This window comes from Myotis myotis, unplaced genomic scaffold (genome assembly GCF_014108235.1).
Source record: "Myotis myotis isolate mMyoMyo1 unplaced genomic scaffold, mMyoMyo1.p scaffold_m19_p_3, whole genome shotgun sequence".
Classification (NCBI taxonomy): Eukaryota; Metazoa; Chordata; class Mammalia; order Chiroptera; family Vespertilionidae; genus Myotis; species Myotis myotis.
In genome coordinates, this window is record NW_023416335.1 from 33,950,582 (window position 1) to 33,977,521 (window position 26,940).

Sequence of the window (26,940 nt, forward strand, 5' to 3'; positions counted from 1 at the left end):
CCCATGTTATTTAACTGTTTGTGATTATGCACTTTGTGCTCAGGTAGAAACTTTGGGCTGTTTTGAGGACCCAGTTGAGAGTGCAATAAGGAATAATTGGCAAGCTTGAGGACATTGCTGGCTGGCACACATGCTAAAAGGGAATTTTAACTCCAGAAACCAGAAATTTGCCTTTCTCTAAAAGAAGCTTGATGATTATACATTTAAAATTGAGTGATAGAGGGAAAAATGAAAGAAAGAATAGTAGAAAGGGTCATATATGTAAAGACAATAGCTTCTCTACAGGACCAGATTGACAATAAACTACAGACCTACTCAAAGTCATGGGGAAAAGCCTAACAACATGTTCATATAGGTGTGTATTTTTGTAAAATTTACAAAATTAAAATATTTTAATTATGATTTGTAAAAAATATTATCTCTGCCATGATTTCCCTTCTATTACAACGTGCCTAATTTTAGTTGACTGTTAAGAAGCTACTGTGAATTTTAAGTTTCAGCTGAGAGAAATTTGTTTGGAAATTCTTTCAATTTGGATTTGGTAACATGGGTTTATTTTTTGCTTTATTATCACTTCAAGTGGTGATTTTTGTGGGCCAACCCATGGTAAAGAAAAAGCTCTCAGGAAACAGAGCCTACTGCCCTCTGCTGGTTTGTCCATCTCAGCATTCAAATACAGGGCCAGAGGCCTTCATGTCATTAACAGGTAGGTACCAGAGCCTGTAAACCAAAGCTTCACATCAGTCCTGAAATGAGAGAGTAGTACCCATAAAGCCATGAAATAGGTGAGAACCATTCTTCCAATCACTACAAATGTGAAATCGTGAGTAGAATATTCAATTTTAATTGTCATTTACTCAAAATAGAAATTCAAATCCCCGTGCTTGGAATACAGGGAAATGTACGTGTGTGTGCATGCATAGTATAGCATAGCCACAGTCTACAGAAGGTTTGATATTATCCACGGTTTCATGCATCCACTGGATGTCTTGGAATGTATCCCACATGAATAAATTGATAGAATAAGAGTAATTTTATTACAAAATATTGTAATTGTACATAGCATCAATTTAAAACATGTTTAACTTGCTCTTGCATATGCCTTAATTTTAGTATAATTTTGAATATGTTTTAGAAATATTAATCAAATCAGTAATTAAAAATATAGCCCTAACCGGTTTGGCTCAGTGGATATAGCAACAGCCTGCAGACTCAAGGATCCCGGGTTTGATTCTGGTCAAGGGAATGTTACCTTGGTTGCGGGCACATCCCCAGTGGGGAGTGTGCAGGAGGCAGCTGATCGATGTTTCTCTCTCATCGATGTTTCTAACTCTCGATCCCTCTCCCTTCCTCTGGGTAAAAAAACAATTAATATATATATATAAATTGTGTCAGGCAACTAATTAATCAAGGTATTTTGCTTATTTTACTTTCTAGATTTTGTTTTGCTTGTGATATTTGCCAGATTTTTCTTAACTTAGTTTCTTATCTAATTTTGATTTATAATTTTTATAACTTTCTATAATAAATCTGGAAAAACATAAAAACATAAAGCTATAAAAGTTTTAGCTGTCATAAATTTGAAACTGTTCCTGTTTTTTATATATGTCAATATTGATAGAGTAGCTTTAAAGATAGAACCGCCCCCCCCCCCCCCCCCCCAGGAATCATTGTCTTTTAATGGTCAGCCTTGTCTAACATAGGATAATTCTTTGTATCTTATATATAATTCTAGAGGCCTGGTGCACAAAAATTTGTGCACTCGGGGGGTAGGGAGGGTCCCTCAGCCTGGCCTGCGCCATCTCGCAGTCTGGGACCCCTCGGGAGATAACGACCTGCTGGCTTAGGCCTGCTCCCAGGTGACAGGGGGCAGGCCCAATCCCTAGGTGCAGCCCCTGGTTGGGCTCAGAGCAGGGCTGATTCGGGAGTTGGGGCACCGCCCCCTGCCATGCACAGAGCAGGGCGGATCGGGAGGTTGCGATGCCACCCTCAGTCACGCTCAGGGTAGGGCCGATAGGGGGGTTGGGGCACCGCCCCCTGTCACACTCAAGACAGGGTCTATGGGGAGGTTGTGGTGCCACCCCCTGTCACGCACAGAGAAGGGTGGATCAGGAGGTTGGGGTGCTGCCCCCTGTCACACACAGAGCAGGGCCCATCAAGGGCGTTGGGGCTCTGTACCCTGTCATGCACAGAGCAGGGCCCATCAGGGGGTTTGGGAGCTCCCCCCTGTAACGCACAGAGCAGGGACTATCAGGGGATTGAGGAGCCCCGCCCCCCGTCACTCACAGAGTAGGGCCAATAGGGGAGTTGGGACACCGTCCCCTGTCACACACTGAGCAGGACGGATCAGGGGATTGGGGCATCGCCCTCTATCACCCACAGAGCAGGGCCGATCAGGGGGTTGGGGCGCTGCCACTGTCACACTCAGGGCAGGGCCGATGGGGAGGTTATGGCTCTACCTCGATGCACACAGAGCAGGGCCCGTGGGGGTGGGGGGGTTGGGGCACCGCACCCTGTCACACACAGAGCTGCAGGGCGATCAGGAGCATGGGGAGCTTCCCCCTATCAGGCACAGAACAGGGCTGATCAGGGGGTTGGGGCGCCTTCCCCTGTCACGAACAGAGCAGGGCAGATAGGGAGGTTGTGGCCCCACCCCCTGTCACACACAGAGCCACAGGGCGATCAGGGGGTTTGGGCGCTGCACCCTGTCACACTGATCCCGGTGTCGGGAGGCCTCTTGACTCCACTGATCCAGGTGCTGGGAGGCATATTACCCTTTTACTATATAGGATAGAGGCCCGGTGCATGGGTGGGGGCTGGCTGGTTTGCCCTGAAGGGTGCCCTGGATCAGGGTGGGGGTCCCCACTGGGGTGCCTGGCCAAGCTGGGTGAGGGGATGATGGCTGTTTGCAGCTGGTCACACACCCTTCAGGGTGGGGGTCCCCACTGGGGTACCTGGCCAGCCTGGATGAGGTGATGATGGCTGTTTGCTGCTGGTCACACACCCTTCAGGGTGGGGGTCCCAATGGGATGCCTGGCCGGTCTGGGTGAGGGGCTTAGGGCTGTTTTTAGGCTGGCGGGTGACTGAAGCTCCCAACTGCTCCTTTTTTTCTTTTTTTTCTTTTTTATTCTGGGCCAACTTTAGCTTGGCGCCAGCTCTGAGGCTTCTGCTGCTGAAAGAAGGTATCTGATTTGTTTGGGTTCTATAATCGAAACACTGTATCAACTCCAGCTCTGAGATCCCGGCTGGCTGAAAGCAGGTTTCTGGGGTTTTGTTTAGCTTCTATATTTGTAACAATGTTTCAAACTGCAAGCTCAGAGGCCGGCAGCGGCAGGCGGGGAACGTTGGAGTCCTCCGTCACTGAAGCAAGCAAGCCTCATGTTAGTTTCAAGCTGCCTGGCTGCTGGCCACCATCTTGGCTGGCAGTTAATTTTCATATTGCCCTCATTAGCCAATGGGAAGGGTAGCTGACGTACGGCTAATTACCATGTTTCTCCTTCATTAGATAGGATTGTTTCCATTTTAAATTCACCACCATCACTATAAGGTTCAGTTGGGCCGGTGCAAGTATTCTTTTTAGTGTCCCCTCCCCCCTGAGTCTCAGTGGAAGAGAATTTACCCTGGCTTAAATCTTAAATGCTTAATTATTTAGAGTACCTACAAAATCTATTGGCCTTTATGACTAATCAAGCACGTAGTGTGTCTTGTTTCTTTTACATTAATCAAAAAAGCACATGGGAAATCTTCACCAATCAAAACTTTTCATTGGCAATAGTTAAATGCTAAAATTTTAATTAGAACCACCTCTTCTCTGTGGATAAAGATTGTCATTTCCAAGCCACTTCAAGATGAAGCTTTTGAGGATCCTTCTGCTATTTATGTGTAAAGGCTATAAAGCATTATTTTGTTTTCTTGTCAAATTAATTTTGTTAACATTCATCAACATGACTATTTATATTAAATGGCTCTGTTAATTAGACTACTTTCAGGTAAAGCAGAAGTTCATTAGCAAAGGTACTTTTTGGCATACATAACTAGAAATCTAGAAGTGACCTCCTGTCACCATGTAGTTGTATTTCAGGTGTTCATTTCTCATTACTCTCTTGTATATGCCCTCAAAGTGTCCTGTGACTTTTTTTTTAAATATGTGGTTTGTAATTATATAGCCTTTAGTGGGATTATTTATAAATATGGATTTATTCCATTAGTTTCTAAACTTCATTAGGACAGTGACAATTTATATTTTAGTACCTGCTTTATCCCCAGAAATTAGCACAGGACTTGCTAACTATTTGAAGGAGAAATTAATATGGAACTTTGAAATTATTTTTCTTTTTATTAAAATAATAATTTTACTAATAGAACTGTAAATAAAATTTGACTGTATCTTATATTCAAGTAGAGGCCCAGTGCACAAAATTTGTGCACTAGTAGGGCCCCTAGCAGCTGCCTAATGCTGGTTGGGTACTCCCTCCCTTCACAGGCTAGCCACCCCTGGTCGAACTCCCAGACAAACTCCCAGTCAAGGGGACAATTTGCATACAATGCTTCTATTATATAGAATTTTTAAAAATACATTTTAATGATTTTAGAGAGGAAGGGAGAGGGAGAAAGAGATAGGAACATCAGTGATGAGTGAGAATCCTTGATCGACTGCCTCCTGCATGCCCCACATTGGGTATCGAGCCTGAAACTTGGGCATGTGCCCTGACTGGGAATTGAACCTTGACCTGAGCATAGGTTGACATTCAACACCTGATCCACACCAGCCAGGCTTATATTCTTTCTTAAGATTGTTTCATGCAAATGAAAATATTTTAGCAAGCACAAGCAATTGCAGAGTCTTTTTAAGACTTTATCATTTTTTCATTTTTCCAACATAGAGTATAAAATCACTTCTACTATTAGTTCCCAATCATTTACATTTGTCTATTTTAATATTTGTAAATGTAGTAAGAAATTAGGATTTTTTGGTATTTTTCTCTTTTTTTCAATTATTTAATGTTTAGTGTGTGTGTGTGTGTGTGTGTGTGTGTGTGTGTCAACTTTTAAAATGTATTGGAAATATTATTTCTACAAATTGTATTTTAGAACAATTTCTAGTTATATTAGGCTATTCAGGTTCCTTTATCTGATAATAAGAACTATTTAATTATGAAGATAAGTGCTAGATGTGAGAATCTTATTGATTGTATTTGTGACATTTTGACATGGCAAATATTTTACATCATATTTAACCAAAGCTGAACTTTTTTTTCTCTATCAGCCTATTATAAGGAAGCCTTTTGCTCATTCTAAAATTGAGACAAATATAAACTTTTATTGGTATCTATTGGTTCTTAATTTCAATTTTTTTACATATATTTCTTAAATCCATTGTTTATAACACCTCTACAAAAAACAATGCATGAAAGTATTTGCTCTATGGAATGATTATTAAAGATTTAATAGAAGTTCTTTTTGACCCTCACTTCTAAATCCTTTAGGTAGTCATTGAATTAGGGGAAGAATTTATCCAATTGTGTATGGTGAGTGAAAAGCAGCAGGAATATTTTATAGACATAAAGTGAGGTAACTCATAAACTGACAAGAGTATAAAGATGAGATGTCTGGCACCTTATCTAGTGAAAACACAATAGCAAATAAATTAGCAAAGCTAAAGACGTTTTATGTTCTTAGGGCCACAGCATAGAGAAAGGTCAGAAAAAACAGTGGCAGTTTAGCCAAGCCAAGCTGAGCTCTCACTAAAAATGAAAATGCACCTTTTCTGCCAACAAACCTACACCCATGGCAACAGAAAGGTCACCATAGTGAAGAAAATAGCCTGACCCAGAAAAATCGTATTTAGAGATGGTCCTCCAGTATGGCAAGAATTTGAGAAGACATTTAAAAAGTCTTATTTTAACCACAGAAAAAGAATAAAGTCATAAGTGTCATTGACAGATGCAGTGCTTTGGATGTGACTTTGGATCTGCAGAGTGCTAATATATTGTTTCTTCTACAGAAATTTCATCAAACGTGATATGGATCATAAAGTTGCGCCTCTCTACTGCCACCTTTCTACATGATTGACATCCCTGCCTGGAAGAAGCCTTGGGCTGGTAATAAAGCAGAACCCCCACTTGAGTCCCTGTGTTATCATTAGCAATCAGAGCAATCTAAAACTGGATATTTTTATTGATTAAAAATTGTTACTTATATCCTGTTTATGCCCATGATGCTGTTCCTATCCCCATTTGTTATACTTGTGGTAGTTTTTAATTTATTAGGTATTTCAATAGATGTTACAGGCCTTATTAATCAGTAATAATTTGTTGGTGACAGATTTTTGTAATTTCTGCTGTCTTTTTTTTCTTTCTTATTTTAATTGATTTTAGTTTTATTTTTGTTCTTGTTTTTTTTTTTTTTTTGTCCAGTTTCCTGAGTTCAAAACTTTCATTTACTTTAAAACTTTTATATTTTTATGAATTAAAAATATAGCTCCCTTTTAAGTGTTGCTTTATCTATACTTACATATTTAGGGTTGTCATTTGATTCAAATTATTTAAAAAGTTTTAACTTGGCTTTTTTGTCTGTCTATTCAATTGCATAGAAATGTTTTCTTAAATGTCTAGATGTTAGCTGCTGTTACTTTGAAATTTCATTGAACTGTGACCAATAATTACGGTTTTAATAATATAAAATGTGAAATATTTGCTGAAATTTCTTTTGTGGTCTTATGCACGGTTATTTTTTATAATAATTTACTGAATTCATTCACTTTTTTAAAAATACATTTATGCCTATCTACCACTGAGATCAAGATTGACACTTGTATTATTGAATTATTTCTGAGAGTTATTTATATTCTATCTGATGAACTTACTGTTTCTCAGCAGAGTATATTGAAAATTTCTAAAAATTGTCAGGCAGTTGCCAATTCTCCTGGCAGTTTTCAGTTGTACTTTAAATATCTAAAAGCCCTTCATTGTTTGAAAATAAATCAATGGCAATATTTTCCTCTCAAAAATAAAATGACTGTGTTCTTTTGTAATGGTTTCAACTTACATTTCATTTTGTCTCATGGTAACATTGCTACAGAGTGAGGTTTTTAAAATATGTTTTTATTGATTTCAGAGAGGAAGGGAGAGGGGGAGAGAGAGAGATAGAAACATCAATAATGTGAAAGAATCATAAATCAGCTGCCTCCTGCACAGCCCCCACTGGAGATTGAGACTGCAACCTGGTTATGCACTCTGCTCGGTGACTGAACCATGACCTCCTGGTTCATAGGTAGCTGCTCAACCACTGAGCCACATCGCCAGGCTGCTGCTCCATAGTGTTTTAAGTAATATTTTTAGCTATATTTACATACCACCACTTACTTTCATTTTATTTTTCATTTCTAGATTTTTAGCTCATTTTTAGGTGGGATAATTTTTTAAATCTATTCTGAAATAATTATTGTTAAATTTTATAAATCTAAATTTAATCCTACATCTTACTTCTTATTTTGCTCTTTATTTTTTCTTCTTGTGTCTTTTAAAAATAAATGTCTATTTCAAAAAAATTTAATGTGTATTTCTTAATTACATAGTAATCCATGAGTATCAAGTATTTCTGGTCATCAGTTGGCTTTTCTGCACCCAGAAGCCAGGGCTCCCACCTCCTGTATCCCCACAATTCCCAAAAGCATTTGCAGTCCCCTGCATCCGTGTTTCCTTCGTCAGACTCACGTGGCTCTATTAATGACAAGGTTGCAGTTATATGACATTTTGCATATAAATAAATCATTTGTAAAGTTTCTATTTGGGTATTCTATTAAAAACTACATGTAATATTTATATTTGTTGTATTACTAGTATGGCCAGAATTTCCAGAAAATCGTCATGGAAATGATGACACAAGAATTCCCACGACTTGTTTATTTTACAAATATAGATATTTCAATAAAATATTTACTCCTTTAATAAAAATGCTTCATATCAATTATAAATTAATTAAGGAATATGATAACATGTAAAGAATGAAGTATAAAATATCACTCATTATAACCATCTTTAACATTACATAAACGTAATTGTAAATATCTAATCGTGCATAGAGAGTGTGGGCAAAAGTTAACAAGACTTCTTCCCTTTCTGCATGAGAATTTAGCTTTTGGTTAACTTCCCAGTTGTGTCCTCCTTCTCACCTGATAAGTCCAGTTTTGCTAGCTACAATAGTAGACAGCGATCCTTAGGGTGGAAGGACTATAAGGAACTAGAAATAAACTAGAAATACTTCATGGGTGTGTGTGTGTAGGGGGGAGAGGACTACCTCTCCTGTGAGTATGGTGAAGCATAGCAATAGAACATGATCATTCAGGAAACATTAGAAACTATGTCCCTGGCATTGTCACAGGAAAGATTGGATCCTTTTGGGTGCCTATTAAATCCTTTCAGAAACCTACTAAATCAAACTGGCATCTTAAGTCACTACTTCCCTTCATGCTTAAAAGTGATTTGTACCAAATCTTTTCTTCTCGTTTTGTATTTATGTCCTGTTTTATAACTTGAATTAAAACTAGACTACCCAACAGCAATTTAGCTATCTCAAGAGAGGCCAGCTACTACTCTCTTATACACCACATCTCTGTGACCATCCTCCTGAATTTTTCTCTAGCATGTCATACTATTTAATCTTTGAAATGTATCGTTGGCCTATCACCGTCCTCTTCTGCATGATTCTGTTCTCATTCTGATCCATTCTTTTCAGGTTATCTCTATTTCCTCTTTCTCTTTTTTTCCAATAAATATAGGCATTATTCAAGCAATATTCTATTTCCAGCTTTACTTGGATTGGTTTTTTTTCAATGATCATTTCAACCTTATGCCTGACAAATCTTTTATGGAAAGATTCTGACATTTTTTCAACAGGCTTAGGTGTAAATATAAACTCATTATTCCTCCAAAACCAGCAACCTTATTTAATCCTCAAGTTCTGTTCATAGCACTTCCATGTTTGCCCCTCATTTGGGTTCAAAATGTTAGTGATATGTATAAGCCCTCTATTTCCTCTCATGTTCATCTAAATAGACAAACCAGACAAGTCTACATTACCCTTGAATTATACCTTGGATCACTTTTTCTCTTGAAATTTATCATTACCACTACCATAAACTTGTGATTTCTTACATACTCTATTCCTATAACCTAAAATTCATTCTATATATTAGCACTAATGGGATTCTGAAGTTCCACCCACCACCCCACTACTAAAAAAAAAAGCCTATAGCCTACTAAAATAAACTTTGCTTCAATAATATGTCATTAAAACTATAAACCAAGGGTCACAAATGCAAAGCCTTTACCAGGGTGAGGGAGATTGTGTAAAAGCAGAAATCTACCAGATTGTGGGCAGTGGGGGGTTGGGGGGGCGGGGTGTCCATGTGCCATGTAAAGGAAGCAGCCACTACTCAGTTTTAACATGATGTTGTCATCTGGAAATATGGTTCATTGATTCAAGATCTTCAATTTATCAAAAGAACGCAGAATACCAAATTTTGGGAATGTCACAAACCTATTGAATTGAAATGTTGGTCTGCATTTTTTTAACTATGTGTGAGTCAAGCAATAAAGTGTTTGCTGGCCAGATCTGGTCCATGGTCGATTTCTGCTTAACTATTCTTGACCCAACCTTTCCCCGCCAGGCATCTTATATAACATAGATTCCACCGAGGTTAACTCATTCGTTGTATAATTTGTATTATTCATTTTTACTTTATTCAAGTAAAATTTTTCTCCTACTGTCACCTCCTTTAACCATCTCTAGTTTGTCTAAAAGCATTGCTTGAAATAAACGTTGTTCTCTTCCTTTATCTTCTCTCTACCTCCTATGAACCAACTTTCTTTGATTTCTCTTTACATAACCCAGAATGCAAATTATTAGGAGTAAAAAAAAAGCTTTATTAAAAAGTTTCACCAGCTGAACAATCTATAAATTCTCTATGACTATACTTTTCAATGGAAGGGGCACTTTTCCCTAGGGATCATTGTGGAAATTAGTGGATATGACTTTGTTTGTCATAATAGCTTTGTTGATTAAGGTTTCCTGTGGTTTACTGGGTGTAGTCAAGAGAAACTAAATATTCGGTAATACACATGACATTTCTACCCATATAATTTTACTGTGCCTCCCCTCCACACACACAACTTTCTAAAATCCTATTAGATATTTATGTTGGCTAAAAATCGGTTTAAATCATTTGAGCCAAGAACCTAACACTATTTCACAGAGAAACCAAAATGGTTATTTTTGCATAATTTTAATAAACACTTTGCTTGCGGGAAGGTAATACTATGCAAATTGAAATATTTTACTTTTAGTAAGCACTGTCACCACTTTGGAAAATCACATCATTAGTGGAAAGCTGTTTATAGTTTTTGAGTTGGCTTTAAAATACATTTGTATAATTCTGTATTTTTAACTGCCATATTCACCTTGCTCTTACAGAGATTTGTAAATATCTAATTACCTTATTATGTTCCAGTGCAGTTATTCTTGAGCATGTTCATATCAAAATATATATTATTATACTAAAATAATCACTTGACATATTCCCACCTTTATATCAAAGCATCATTGATTTTTTTTAAATTTTTCTAGAAATGTAAATTCTAGTATCTATAATTTGAGGGGATATTAAATGGAGCTTTACAAAATAATTTTTCCTATTAAAAAATGGTAACTAGGGTTGAAAAGCACATTTTTTTCTATAGCATATGTGGTTCTGGGTGAGTTTGGTTCCCTCAGAGTAACTTTGTGTTGGTAGAGACATTCAAAAGTGGTGAGAAAATAGATATGCAATTTAAAATAAGGGAGCATTCTGGGTCAGTTTTATCATGTTTGATGATGTGAAAAATAAAGAAAAGGAGTGGAATTTAGTGGCCTTGAAACCCTCTACCCTGTCAAATGAGATGGGGTTAAAAGTCTTTGAGAAGTCTCCTATAGAACCCAAGACTTATTCTTGCCTTAGCAAATAATTATCTCATGTTTTGCAACTGATAATTTACTTGTTGCCACTAAGTTGCATGATCCTTGATTATAGTAACACTCTTACTCATTTTTTATATACCCACTACGTAGCATATACAAACTGGTATGCTTTTAACTGCAAGCAACAGAAACAAACTCTAATATAAGAAAAATTGTGGTTATGAACTCTACTGTATGGGTACTGATGAGGCTCATATAAAGGAAAAGAAGAGCTGAACAACTGAGTCTCAGGGAAACTGGAAACCAGAGGAGCACCAAGCACGTTCAGTGTCTGTGCCTGGAGTTTTAGTTCTAGTTTGGGTCATGATTTCTGTCTTGGCAACAATCACTCACAACTGCTGAAAAGGAAAAGTAGCACTGTTAGCATCTTTGGAGAAACTGCTGGGAGCTCGACAGTCATTCCAATTTCTGTCTATTGTAAGGACTAAATGTTTGTTTAATAGAGGAATAAATAAAAGAGAATACTGTGGCCAAAAATATTTTCCATAAGACAATATTTCACATTTTTTTCACTACTCCAGCTCAAGAAAATAAAATTTATACTAACATTGAACTAATTCATTTTATTTAAATATTTTAATGGCATTTGTATTAAAATTCATCTACCTTGACTGAAAAGTGGAAAGAAAATATTTTGAATGCATAATAGAAGTATTTTCCAGAATTTGAAACATTCATTCTAAGTTGGTAAGTGAAAATATTTCACAATAGACTACATATTATTTTTTCCAAGTATCAGTTTGCATTGCCACATTATTACAATAAACGTTTTTCAAAAGTCTTAATAGGAAATGAGTTGGTTTATACTTTGTTTAGAATACTCTTAGAAGAAATTGCAATCTGTCTTTTATTTATTGAACAAGTTCTCAAAACCTAATATATCATAGTAATGTAATTCATACTAATATAGGATACTTATATGTTGGTATATCTTATTTTATCAGACTAAAAGTTATTTTTATTGTTTATATGGTATTGGCATTCAAAATATTTGTGACTAAGCAAAAGGTAGAGACTACCTTTTACATTACACTGGAATTGTAAGATTGACATTACAATGGAAAAGTGCAAATTATGATGACTTAATTTTGAATAGTTAGCTCAAATTTAAATGTACAGCCTAGCTGGCATGGATTAGTGATTGAGTGTCAACCTCTGAACCAGGAGATCACAGTTCAATTTTCGGTCAGGGCACATGCCCAGGTTGTGGGTTCAATCCCCAGTAGGGGGCCTGCAGGAGCAGCTGATCAATTATTCTCTCTCATTATTCATGTTTCTATCTTCCACTCCCTCTCCCTTCCTCTTTGAAATTAATAAAAATATATTTTTAAAAAATGTCAATATACATACTTTTGTGCCCCACTGAATAAAACACAGAATAAAAATTTTCCACAAAATAGTAAGGTCATTGAGCAAATTATTTGTAACCAATGTCAAAGTAAATTTTGTCAAGAATTGGGAGGAGCCTGAAATTTTACCCTATTTGAAAGCTAACAATTTAGCCTGCCACATTTCCATGAATGTTGCAGAAACATAAGACCCGTGAGTCAAAGCTAAAGCATAGTTTATTACTGCGATCACTGTAGCCAAGAATCATCATTTTCGCTCCAGTTCCCTGAACTCCAATTTCCATGGGTTGACGCACGGAGGCCCAAGTGACACTTTCACAACGAGTGGGTTGTGAGAAAGTAAGAGCACCCTGAGCTGAGGGAACCCAGATAAGTTGCTATGGGCAGTAGGATTGCCTGGCTGTTGTTCAGAGGGACACCATCTCCGTCTTCCATGGCAGTTGATGTCAACACCATTGAAAAGCTAGTCCTTTCCAAGGCAATCGGGGCCTCTGTTCTTAACAAGGCAGAATCTTAACAGAGAGAGTTGTTTCGCAACAGGCTGCTGAAACCTTCCCCAGAACTTTTCCCAGATGTCCCAAGCAAAGGTGCTAAAGTCTGCCTGAGACCAGAAACTTCACACGATAGAGCTTTGACTTAATAGTTCCCCTTTCTTCTCTCATGAATGATGTAATGTTGTTTGATCCCTAACAGACAGGCTAGCTGTGAGTCAAATAACTATTGTTAAAAATTAGAACTGCTCTAGCCAATTTGGCTCAGTGGATAGGGTGTCAGCCTGTGGACCGAAGAGTCCCAGGTTTGATTCCAGTCAAGGGCATGTACCTTGGATTGCAGGCTCCTCCCCAGCCCTGGCCCTGGTTGGGGCGTGTGCAATCAATGGATGTTTTCTCTCAAATCTATATTTCTCTCTATCTTTCTCTCTCTCTTTCACTCTCTCTAAAAACCAACAGAAAAATATCCTCAGGTGATGTTAAAAAAAAAAATTAGTACACTCCACACACTACTGAAAATCTTGTGATTCTCTATAAAAATTAGAACATCCTGGTAGGAAGGGTAAACATATCACTGTTAAAATCATGTTTCATGTTTTATGCTTTTATTAACCTATTTCCAAAATCTAAATTGTATTTTTCTTTTTATATCACCTCAGTTAATGTGAGAATTACTTTCTCTCTTGCTTTACTGAGATTCATTTCTGCATTAATACTAAATTTTTTTTCAACTTAACCTTTGTGCGTGTTTCCTCTATTGATCTGAATACCTTCAATTTAAGCATTTTCTTCACACTGCTAATTGAAAACTATTAGTTTATATTATTAAGCTTTACAGATGATGCTACACAACTAATAAAGCCCAAACTCAGGTGTGTATTTATTTGCTTAGCCTTAAAATTAATTTGAAAATATTAATTTGGATACATGTGTCGGTTAGTCCTCTATGATGTTACTCCTTCTCATTTTAAAAGTAGGGTTTTGGCCGAAACCGGTTTGGCTCAGTGGATAGAGCGTCGGCCTGCGGACTGAAGGGTCCCGGGTTTGATTCCGGTCAAGGGCATGTACCTGGGTTGCGGACACATCCCCAGTAGGAGATGTGCAGGAGGCAGCTGATCGATGTTTCTCTCTCATCGATGTTTCCAGCTCTCTATTTCTCTCCCTTCCTCTCTGTAAAAAATCAATAAAATATATTAAAAAAAATAAAAATAAAATAAAATAAAAGTAGGGTTTTGGAAGAGGTATACTATATTAATCTTCTGTCAAATATGTCAGCCATTTAACCACATGGCTGAGAATTTGTAATGTAGCTAGTTTAAATGAGCAACTGAATTTTTAATTTTATTTAACTTTAAATAATGAATATTTAAACTTTAATGTTAATGGCCTATTTAGTAATTTGAAAACTTTTAAGTATGTTTGGAATAACTAGGGTATAATTTGAAAACTTTTAAGTATGTTTGGAATAACTAGGGTATATACATCTTTTCCAACAGTAAATTGAATGTAAGCTAAATACAGATCAATTATTTATCATGAAAACTGAGCAACTGAAATGAGATGTGCTCTAAGAATAAAATTCAGAGCAGACTTTGAAAAAAGGTATTTTAAAATATCAGGTTTGCAATATATTAACCAGAGCTATCAATGTTTAGTTTTGTGTATTCTTTAAACAGCTGGTAACTTCGTAATTCCATATCTTCTAACAGGATCTCTGTGTGACTGCATTCAATTACAAGGAATCTGGTCACACATGTTAAATAATTGTGTCAAAGTAATCATACATGACTCAGTTGTATTCAACATTTCTTTACATACCTTGGAAGTCATTTCACTGATAAGCAATTAAAGATACAATTGATTAATCTGTGTTTTATCTGACTAAGATTATTGTCAAGCCTCACATGGCTAACCTTTCTTTATGATACCTAAGAGATTGTTGGGTCACCCTGGGCAGGCAGATGGCAGCAGGGAATGGGAGGTAGAATTAAAAAAATTCTACATGCTGAATTGTAAAACCACCTATGCCCACCCTGTTTTTGGAACACCACTGCAGGTTTCACACCCAGGTGGATGTTTGGAAGAGCCTCATCTGAAGACATGGAAGTTCCCAAATGAATCCATTGCTGCCAACATGATTACAATTGGGAGATCACAGTTCTTAGGAAGGTAAAAGGGTTAGTGAACTGCTATTTTTTCCCCAGTTATCTTAATTATATGGGGTTTGGTACCTCTTAACTTTTTATAAAAGTATGTCAATATGTTATTTTGATTAACAAATAGGTAAGCCCAGTCGGCATGGCTCAGTGACTGAGCGTCAACTTAGGAGCCAGGAGATTACAGGTCAGGGCACATACCTGCATGTGGGCTCGCTCCGCAGCGTGGGGCTTGCGGGAGGCAGCTGATCAATGATATTCTCTCATCAATGATGTTCTCTCCTTTCCACTCTGAAATCAATAAAAATAAAAAACAAAAAAGTAGGTAATATAAAAAAAAGAATCGCAGAGGTTAAATAATATGCAAGTAGATTCAAGGCCAGAAGGAGTGAGAGGCCATATTTCTATTCACACCTGATATTCCAAAGATATGTATGCCCCTTTAGCGCACAAGGTTTGAGCCTTAACTCAAGTTCCTATATGTGCATACCACATGGAATAAGTGGTAAACCTAGACAGGGCTTCCTTAAAATCTATTAAATTAAGAATGCAGCGTTTAAAAACACTGCATTTATGCCGAGACCGGTTTGGCTCAGTGGATAGAGCGTCGGCCTGCGGACTGAAGGGTCCCAGGTTCGATTCCGGTCAAGGGCATGTACCTTGGTTGTGGGCATATCCCCAGTGGGAGGTGTGCAGGAGGCAGCTGATCGATGTTTCTCTCTCATCGATGTTTCTAACTCTCTATCTCTCTCCCTTCCTCTCTGTAAAAAATCAATAAAATATATTAAAAAAATAAAAAATAAAAAAATAAAAACACTGCATTTAAACACTGCGTTTAAACACTGTTTAAAATTTGCATTTTAAAGGGATAATTTGATTCACAACAAAAATATGTAATAACCTGAACACTTGACATTTCAGGAAATTATTGTGGACCTGTTACTTAGCCTTAGAGCATAACAATCTTCATCTTTATTTTTTACATAATGGATAGAAAAGCATTATCTACTTCTTACTACAATATAGCCACTATACTATCTCAGCATAATGAAACTAAGCTAAGTATTACAACACTAGTGTTCTTAAAATCTGTTTCAGTCTTTGTAATTTTGTGTGTTTTTTTTTAATTTTGTTGTTTACTTTGATGAGACAAAGTTGATATGACAATAACTTTTCCATTCAAAAGCAAGTAGTGATTGTCTAAAATATGTTGAATACTGGGTAAACTCATTTGATGGCAAACAGATACATAATCATAACTCATTGTACAATTAAGGGGGAAGTTTTCCCAGCAAAATTTGGGTACTTGGTAATTGCAGAGGTGCAATATCAGAACAGAAATTTGAAAAATAGATTAATGCACATTCCTGAGGAAGTTAGAGTGTAAAAAGGATTTTGTGTGTCATGACATGTAGGCATAAAAAGTCATGGCAAGGAGTCCTAGTACACTGCTGGTGGGAATGAAGCCTGGATAACCACTATGGAAAACAGTGTGGAGTTTCCTCAGAAAGTTAAAAATGGGACTGCCATTTTACCCCGTGATCCCACTTCTAGGAATATATCCTAAGTAGCCTGAAACACAAATAAGAAATACTATATGTACCCTATTTTCATAGCAGCATTATTTACAATAGCTAAATCTGGAAACAGTGCAAGTACCCATCAGTAGATGAGTGGATAAAAAAGGAGTGAAGAAGTGATGCATTTACACAATGGAATACTATGCAGCTGTAAAAAAAAAAAGGCTCTCATACCTTTTGAGGCAACATGGAGAAATCTGGAAAGTATTATGCTAAGCTAAATAAGCCATCAGAGAAAGACAAATATCACATGATCTCACTTATATGGGGAATCTAATGAACAAAATAAACTGACAAACAAAATAGATCCAGAAAATGGAAGCATGCAATAAACTGATGATTCTCAGAGAGAAGGGAAGGAGGGTGGGAAGGGATTGTCCAAAGAAATTATATGCATATATGCAAAACCCATGGACATAGCCAATGCTGTGGTGAAGGCCTAGGGAGGGGAAGAGAGCATCTATTGGGGAATACAGGGGGATATCTGTAATAATTTCAACAATAAAGATTAAAAAAAGTAAGTCATGGCATTTTCAAAGACTTCAACTAATTCATTTTGAGTGAAACTTTTGTTTTGGCAAAAAGTGAGATCACAAAAGAAGCCAGGAGGCAGATCATAAAGACCCTTAAGCAATTTAGTCATTATTTTGCAGGTACTAGATCCACTGAGGGTTTACAATAATAAATCTTTTAAGAAAAAAATATATAAACAATTTGGAGACTAAATTAAGACAGGCAAACTGAAGTGGTGACATCTAAGAGAAAAGATTGGATACATATTAATGCCCTTTAGTCCAATTGGATTTGATGAACAAGGGGATAAAGAAAATAAAAATAGCTCTCAGGTGACTGGCAAGGACAGTCACATGGATTTTAGTGGCATTATCTGAGAAAATAAATATTGGATATTAATGGGCTTTTGTATTTAGTGTGCTTGTCTGTGAAATATGTTTATGAGTTATCTTTTAAATGATCATGTATTCAAACATATTTATTGTGTATATTCTATATATCCTTACATAAATGGATGATTACTTCCAGTGATTGTGAGATATCTCAATAAAGGTGGCAAAAATATACTCTGAACCCCATCCTGGACAGAAGTATGAAAATTTTTATTTTACCATAAATAAATGTATAAATAGAGTACCACTTATAAATCATGTATAAATATGCTCCCATATATAAATCATGAGGTTAAAATGTGTTTTCTTGGAGAAAATATATCAATTATGGCAAGTGCATCTTAATTTAAATTTTTTGTTGATAAAGAAAAATAAATACATATGGATAAGAAGGGTGAGAAAGTTGAGTGGAAAACTATAAAAAAGGAGACATATTTTGCATTCTATTCAAAGTTATCATTAATGTTGCTTTAATAAAAACAAGTAAAGTAAACAATAATTAATTTTTAAACTTATAATTCAGGCAGATTTTATAAAGTAGAAATAAGTCACTCAGCAGTTAATTTCTCACATGCAAACTGTGGGTGAATATTGTTTAGACAGAGCCTCACGTGGAGGTCTGATATTCATTAGAATAATAGTGTCGCTGGAGCAAACTGGGCACAAAAATTCCAATGTGAAATGAGTCTAATATCCTTACAAATAAAAGCTTAAGTGGCTGTCACGCTGTGATGCCCTCATGCCATCACAAGATGGCTGCGCACAGCGGGCACACACAGATGGGAGGGGCTGGGCTTGCTGCTGCCTGCGCAGGCGGCATGGAGGCTGCCTGGGAGTCCCATCTCTGTGCAGTGAGGCCTGCCTGGGGGTCCCGCCTCCACATGGTGAGGCCTGCCTGGGGGCTCTGGGGGTACGGCCTCCCGGCTCCACTTGGCACAGAGGCGGGACCCCCAGCTCTGGCCTACCTCTTTGGAGCAATCCATCAAGGAACCCCAGATGGGTGGGCGGGGTCTACCTCTTTGGGGCAATCGATTTTGGGGCTCCGATCGATTGTCACAGGCCAGGCTGGGGGACCCCCCCAAGTGCATGAATTTTGTGCACTGGGACTCTAGTTTAGTTATAAAAAATTGGATGCTTACATTAATTTAATACTATAGCACTTGAACAACCCTATGTAAATGATAATCATATTACCTGAAAGTAAGGAGAGATGCATTTCCCCAAACTTTTAATGACCTTATGATTTTAGGTATTATCATAAGAGCCCCCCAAATTTATGAAACAATTCTGAATAGTAATTACCTGTGGCATAGACCTAGAAATTCAGGCATAAGGTAGAGCCAGAGAAAAGGAATTAACAGTAGGAGCTAGGGACTGCCTTTGGCTGGGTGTTTGGGATGTACTGGGTTTCATTGAAATGAAAATTCTTCCTTTTTCAATATAGGCTTCGGCTCACTCTGGTAAGTACTATGCATTGTCCCACGGGCATAAAAACTGGCTTGGTACCCTGCATAGAATAATTTGATGAATAGAGAGAAATTGGTGAGCCTAGCAACACTTTTTTTTCTCTGGCACACATGAGTTATTTTCTAAATGTTTGGAAATAGCAAATCCTTCATTACAGACCAAGAACATTCACCCTTCTAATGTTTAAAGCCATGAATATTGTAATATGGAATTAATGTATCATTTCTGATTCACTTCATTTTATCACATCACAATGTTATAATAACAGTGCCAGTGCCATTTTGGGGGCCAATTGCTGTTGAGCTTTTTAAAAAAAATCCTAAAATAACATTTTAACCAGATGTAAAAACAATTTGAAATCTACATAGTCTAAGCTAGATGAAAACATGGATTTCTTAATTTCATATGGGCACCATACCACACATTTCTCTATCACTACAGGACATAATCTTGCCAATCAGTGCCAGCAATATTTCTCATAGTCTTAACGTTTACAACTTGTATAACGACTATGTACACTACAGTCTCATTATACAATAAAAAATTTAGCTGTTTAAATTGCAAATATTTACCCCAATTTTTTCCATGGATAAATTACTGTTTGAGATGTTGGCTCTTGACGACATCCATAAAATATCTCAGTGATTTGTGGTACATTTAGTGAAATGATTCATTCCAAGATACACAAATACTCTGAGAAATGGCATACCTTAGTTATTGGTAGGTAACACTGTATATACAAGCAGGCTTAGGAAAAGATTCTATTCAAAAAAGCTTCCAAATTACATGCCCAAAATTGCTGATTCTCTATCTTCCCAACGATAGGTAAAGAAACTAGAGCAAATATGAATGTCAATAGTAATTATGTTAATATAAGGTAAAATATATGGTGAAAAATCGTAATTTTGAGCTAATCCCAGATAATGTCACTATCAGTGTACATAGATTAAATTATCTTGGTAAGATTTTTATAGGCAAAAGAAAGGACATAGTAAGTAGTGAGAACTATCCCTAATGCATTCATTCATTATCCATGCATTCATGCATTCATTCAACACTGGGCAGTCGCTCACTTATTTATTTATTTATTGATTGATTGATTGATTTTATTGATTTTTTACAGAGAGGAAGGGAGAGGGATAGAGCGTTAGAAACATCGATGAGAGAGAAACATCGATCAGCTGCTTCCTGCACACTCCCTACTGGGGATGTGCCCGCAACCAAAGTACATGCCCTTGACCAGAATCGAACTTGAGACCTTTGAGTCACTCATTTATTGATTGTGTACAGTGTGCTTGTCAGTGTGCTTGTCAACAGAAAGACCAACTACATGCTAGTGGAAGGTACACATATAAGCAATGAATTAAAACAGTCTGTGGTAGAATTTATGAGAAATTTTTGAAGCTTTAAGAAAGCAAATAAACAAAAATCTTCATAAAAGGTGACATTTTTGACAAAACTTGTGAAATTTGAGTAGATTACAGATGAGGATGTGTGGAAAGGTAAGTCCACAAAAAGGAATAATGCCTGTAGAGGCTTTGGAAGTGACGCATACTGGAAGAGGAAGCATGCAAGCTCTTGATGAATTCATCACTGTCTAAGCCCATAAAACAAATCCCTGGCTCTATCCCACCCATCTTGGAATGGCGGATGATCTAATTTAGAGATGATATCTAGCAACTTTATGTGTATGAAAGTATAGAAGCTTGGACAGATAGATGATAGGTAAAAGGATGAATGCATACATACATACATACATACATGCATAGATGTATGTGTGTGTGTTTATAAGTGTATACCTATACATACCTGGATGTGTGATTTGTATAGCAGATTTTTTTTAGTCTGGTAGATGCTCTAAATCAGTGGTTCTCAACCTTTCTAATGCCGCAACCCTTTAATACAGTTCCTCATGTTGTGGTTACCCCCAACCATAAAATTATTTTTGTTGCTACTTCATAACTGTAATTTTGCTACTGTTATGAATCATAATGTAAATATCTGATATGCTATATGTGTTTTCCGTTGGTCATGACCCACAGGTTGAGAACCGCTGCTCTAAATGATTATTTCCCTTGTTTGTCCTTTTTCTGATACTTTCTAAACTCATTCATATCCCTCTCCAATTTCAGGCTCATTCAGATTCTCTTGGTTCCTTAGATTTCCTATATTCTTTCTTTAGATATGTTAATATATTTAATCCTTTTGAGTAAAATCCTGCTGGCCCTATATAGGCTTACAGTCCTTTTAAATTGAATTCCCTTTTTTACATATTGATTTTATAGTTTAATCTCAGGATCAATTGTATTCCCCTCTTTTACTGGTGCTTGGGGGATTTCTCATGTCTAACTTTTGTGCCAATTAGAGCATGGTGATATAAAAATGCATTGTGTGTCTGAGGAATGAAGTTACAAACAATAAAGTAAAAGTACTGGGGGCAGGCGAGGTGGGGTAGAAGGGATGGGAATGGTAAATAATGACATTAAAAAGACTAAGATCTTTTGTCACAAACATTTGACACTAGTAGATTTTGGACTTGGGACATGACAGGATTCTCCTGTAGGGCACAACATATGGACAATTGCATTTATTATTTTGTCAAAGCTGAAATCCTGATATCCAAGGTTTCCATGCACTTAGCCCTACAGAAGTTTATTATTTAACATGGTTTTCTTGTGGCGATAAAGCTAAAAGTCATTGCTTATGTTGCTGGGGTCCCACCCCAGCAGGTCCAGGGGTTCCCAAAGGCGTAGACGGAGTCGGCGAAGAAGGAAGGACACGGAGACAGTGTTCAGTTGATGGAGACAGTGTTCAGTTGATCAGCAGCCTAGCCAGGATCTCCAGCCAAGTTCTGGTCTGGATCTCCAGAGAGGTTCTGCTTCGGATCTCCAGCCAGGTTCTGTGTCCATGTTCTCTTGCTAGGTTCTCCAGGTTCTCCAGCCAGGTTCTGTCCAGGTTCTCCAACCAGGTTCGGTCACCAGGTTCTAGTCAGGTTCTCTTGCCAATTTCTATAGTCAGGTTCACTCCAGGATCTTTTGCCATGTTCTCCCCAGCAAAGTTCTTCTGTCTCTAGAGAACGTTCTGTGTAGGTTCTGTGCCTCCTGGTTCTGTCTTCTGAGTTCTGTGTTGTTACATCTGTGTTTATACCAGTTGATTCCAATCCTATCAATCTCTATTAGGGCGTTTCTTATCTCCATTCCAGGGAGTAAAGATTATGTAGCTTAAGCATGATTGTTCGTAGTTAAAGTGATTAATTATCCGCCTGGCACTTAGTTAAGAGGTTTTATTCCCTCCCTAACTTCAGGGGAAAATCCCTACCTGGGGAAACAACCTTTCTCAGAGACCTTGGTTAAAACACATAGTGCCAAGAAGGTGAGCAAACATATTAAGAACAGTATGCCATATATGCCAGGTCCCTTGAAACAGCAAGGATGGACTGGCTCCCGGCATTATGTTACATTATTGCAATATTTTTTTACAACTTTAATATCTTATGGGTGTTCTTCTCCCCCACTTTGTTTCATAAGCATTAGAATCATTAAACATTTCACAATGAAATGTATCCACCTTAATATTTGGTGGATAATATTTGGTGGAATATAAATTACTTGAGGGTCAAAATTGGTTTCATGTTGATTTTCAACATATAGCTCAGACTATGACTTAATTAATAGTTAGTAATTATCTTTAAATAATTACTTTAAATTTGTGGATGAGACGTCATGAATTTTTTTTTTCCCCAAAATATACATTTGGTTGTTTTCTGGAACACAAAAACACAAATATGTTAGTGTTTTTAGTCATAGTTCAGATTTGTATAGATTAAGAATAGGCAAACAGAGTCATTCTGAACTTTTAAAACAAAGTATTTATATAAAAATAAAGAAGCAGCTTTAGGGAATGAAGTTTGAGTCACTATATTTATTGCCTCTTTTAGTAGATGGAAGGAAATTCAGGAACTAAATCACTGAAGGAAATTTGCCATACTTCCTTATTGATCTGATCAACATAATAAAAAAAACTCTGGCCCTTGCTGGTTTGGCTCAGTGGATAGAGCATCGGCCTGAGAACTGAAATGTTCCAGGTTCGATTCTGGTCAAGGGCACATGCCTGGGATTGTGGGCTTGATCCCCAGTGGGGGACTTTCAGGAGGCAGCCGATCCATGATTCTCTCTCATCATGAATGTTTCTATCTCTCTCTCCCTTTATGTTCCTCTCTGAAATTAATAAATAAATATATATCTACACTAATAAAAGACAAAGATGCTAATTGACCGTACCTTCACTAAGGCCATCAGCCAATAAGAAGAGTATGCAAATTAATCCAACAAAGATGGCTGTTAAATTAGCATACTGCAGGTGGGGTGGGACAGCGTGAGCTGCCATCCGGGCCTCCCCTGTGTGACCCGGGGCTGCGGGGCTGGACAGCATGAGTCGCTGCCCGCCCTGCCACCATAGGGGCCTCCCGTGGATAAGCCAGCATGTAGTTATCCCCCAAGGAGTCCCAGACTACGAGAGGGCACAGGCTGGGCTGAGGGAACCCCCCTGCCGAGTACACAAATTTTTGTGCACCAGGCCTCTAATTAAAAAAAAACTGAAAAAATCTACAAATATTTATTTGATATAGTTTTACTAAATTTTACTTGAAAAAGCATATGATAAATAGATTCAGAACACACAAATCTATAATATTGAGAAATACAGTTCTTGAGGCTGCAACATGTATTACCCACCATTAGTATTCAACATTCAGGCCAACGCAAGAACTGATGGAAAAAACCTGAAGACACATACACAATATTAGTGTGATGGAAGAAAAAAGAGTATTTCTCCAAGTGCAGTTAAAGTCAGGAAAGTACTTCCGTAAAAATATGATTGTAGGGTTTTGTATTTATTCTTTTTTCAAAGACTTTTATAGTAACTCTTCACATTTATAAGAAAAAGGTGATTTCAATAACTGACAAAACTACAGACTCAGTCTGGGACCCTAGAAACGAAGCTGTTCCTTCTGCTTCTCACACAGGGACTAATGATAAAGCTTCTTAGGAATCACTTCATTGACAATTTAGTTCATGATGTGCAAGGGAGTAGAGAAATCAACTCACTCCGCTATCACTATCCTGACTCTTTAGTTCCTCCAGCAGCAAAAGCAGCTTGCTCTTGTGTAGAGAAAATAGATTTATGGCTCAAAATAACACCAGTGACAGATACGCTGAGAACAAAAGTGTCAATTCCATATAGTTTCTTTTCTTTATAAGACTGCACTTATAGTCCATTTGATACATTTTATTTTTCAGTGTTATAAAGAAAAATGCAAGATTCAGTAGTGTATCATTGAGGCCTTGCAATGGCAGAATAAAAATAAAACATCTGCCAAAACTGCATTGTTTGAAAGTTATTTTCTCTGGGTCAGAGTCGCTCCCCAGATTTCAGTTTGTTACTTCAAAACTGAAAGAAAAGGCAAGGAGGAGAAAGTGGAGTTGTTTTGGTAGAAAGTGGAAGTTATTTATGTTTTTTCTTTAAAACATCATTGAGGCCGCCCGGAGCTGGTGCGGCTGTGAGGGGCCGCGTCTCGCGGCCGCTGGCCGGCCGGGCATGGTGTTGGGCGCCGGTCCCGCCTCGCCTGTCTCGAGGTGTCCAGGGTAAAGGCAGCAGTAACGCTGACGCTGGCGAGCAAACTGAAGCGGGATGATGGTCTCAAAGGGTCCCGGACGTCAGCCACAGCCTCTGACTCCACGCGGAGGGTGTCTGTGAGAGACAGACTGCTCGTTAAAGAGGTTGCAGAACTTGAAGCTAACTTACCTTGTACATGTAAAGTGCATTTTCCTGATCCAAACAAGCTTCATTGCTTTCAGCTAACTGTAAGCCCAGATGAGGGTTACTACCAGGGTGGAAAATTTCAGTTTGAAACGGAAGTTCCTGATGCATACAACATGGTGCCACCCAAAGTGAGATGCTTGACCAGGATCTGGCACCCCAACATCACAGAGACGGGCGAGATATGTCTGAGTTTACTGAGGGAACATTCGATCGATGGCACTGGCTGGGCCCCCACGAGGACATTAAAGGATGTTGTTTGGGGATTAAACTCTTTGTTTACTTTACCAGTAGCATTAGAAATTAATGTGATGGCTGTTACCCCCATTTCCACCACATTTTGGACAGTTACATATAAACATGATCCCCCCTTCAGCTATTCATCACCATGTTGAACAAAGTACAGGGTTCTTCTGAACTTCGATGACCCACTGAATATCGAGGCTGCAGAGCATCACCTGAGGGACAAGGAGGACTTCCGGAACAAAGTGGAAGACTACATTAAGCGGTACGCCAGATGATAGGAGGGGCGCCTGCAGCGTGGACTGTGCTAGAGGGTCATCTTCAGCTCTCGAGGGGGCCTCCATCCCAGTCCTCGCGCTCCAGCAGACCCACTGGCTCTGCTGGGTCCTGTGACATGGCCTGCGGAGGAACCTCTTCATGACTGCCCATTGTAGACAGAGAGTTCCGCATAAATACAGCCAGAAAATGAGTTTGGGCTCTAAAGAGTTGTCTGCTTACCTTAACATGTTTACTTTGTGAACCTGTACTGTATAGGCTGAGGAAATGCTTGAGAAGTTGTAATGAACTCAGAATCGGAGCTTGCTTCTTACCTTCCCCCAAATCACTTCCCTGCACAGCAATGCCAATGACCTGCCAAGAACTGGCAGGTGGGCGGTCCCAAGCCCGCTGCAAACTGTGATTGGATGCACAGTCTCTTATCTCCTCCCACGAATGTCAGCCCTGCCTCAGTGTCTGAGGCTTCCCAGAATGCAGTCATTCACTGTAGATCTCTTACTGAAATGCGTATTTTATTTAATGTAAGTATATTTTGGAACAGATTTGTAATTTGTACAATTTAATGCTTTAATTATTTTTTTCTATTCTCCTTTAGTTTGTATTTTCATTGTATAGAGCAGACAGAAAGATGTTGGGTCAAGCAATTATTGAAGAGAAATACAAAGAAAATATGAAAGAAAAAAATAAATAAATAAATAAATAAAACATCATTGAGTCATCTACTTTTATCCCATTTCTTTTTTCTTTTGAAAATTTAGAGCAAAATTTAAGTCTGTTTTGAGCATTAAATATGTGCCACTCATAAAAATTTTAATACTCAATGATAATGAAGACAGAAATTGTTACACACCTTCCTAAGGAGATCATTTTGATGTATATTTGTTGCACACAATAATTGCTTTATATATTTCAAAAGCCTTTAAAAATCTTTCTACTTTGATTTGTTTATTTCTAAAAATATGTTCTAATTAAAATAGAAATGCAGATCGATATTTATTGAGTAAGCCTCATCAAGCAACCACATATAACAGTAAAAACATTTAAATATCTAACCATCAAAGGACAATAAATTACATTATGATTAATCTATATAATTACTGGAATTTTTTTTTCTGAACTAGAGGCCCAGTGCATGAATTCGTGGATGGGTGGGGTCCAGCAGGCCCGCCCTGATAAGGACCCATCGGGCAGGGAAGGCCTTGGGGTCGAATGCTGGAAGCTATGGCTTTCAAACAGCTGGATCTAATTACACTTGAAGGATGACCAAAAGAAAACCCACTATAGAACTGTTTTTGCATTTCATGTGCCATGAGATGAAGTTGTTTATGTGTTGTTTGCAAACATATATCAAGATGGATGAGGGCTCTTTAATGATTTTTGAATTCTTCCCGGAATCTGCCCTCAGTTTTCCAATATGATCTTCATGTCTGTATGTTTAAAAGTTTTTCTGTTTTTGAATGTGCCTACCCTTTGCTGTTGCTACTGGAAGCCTGCAGGTCCTCTTCGCCGCCCCTTTATAAGAGAGATTGAAAGTTCACCTCATCTGCAAGGCACAATAATTTCACAAAATCCCCACCCAACCTCTCTACATGTCCTCAGCAAAGGGCTGCCATGCCATTAATGCTTAGGTCACCTTTGGA

At 37.8% G+C, this 26,940-nt stretch overlaps 1 protein-coding gene across 1 annotated transcript; it reads left to right on the forward strand.

Annotated features, from left to right (window-relative positions):
- The first annotated feature begins 546 nt into the window (after positions 1–546).
- On the forward strand, positions 547–25,952 carry LOC118649860 (NEDD8-conjugating enzyme UBE2F-like). The gene is made up of 3 exons (XM_036297334.1): positions 547–706; positions 24,527–25,065; positions 25,189–25,952. Exons 1-3 carry the CDS (start codon positions 547–549, stop codon positions 25,300–25,302), a joined length of 813 nt encoding a protein of 270 aa, XP_036153227.1. The 3' UTR covers positions 25,303–25,952.
- Positions 25,953–26,940: the final 988 nt, after the last annotated feature.

Excerpts from the sequence above, each read along its gene's own strand:
- LOC118649860 (XM_036297334.1), top strand. The coding sequence starts at position 547 with ATGGGTTTATTTTTTGCTTTATTATCACTTCAAGTGGTGATTTTTGTG. Across the intron at positions 707-24,526 it reads GGCCTTCATGTCATTAACAG|GGGCCGCGTCTCGCGGCCGC; the intron begins GTAGGTACCAGA and ends TGCGGCTGTGAG. Across the intron at positions 25,066-25,188 it reads GATTAAACTCTTTGTTTACT|GTTCTTCTGAACTTCGATGA; the intron begins TTACCAGTAGCA and ends ACAAAGTACAGG.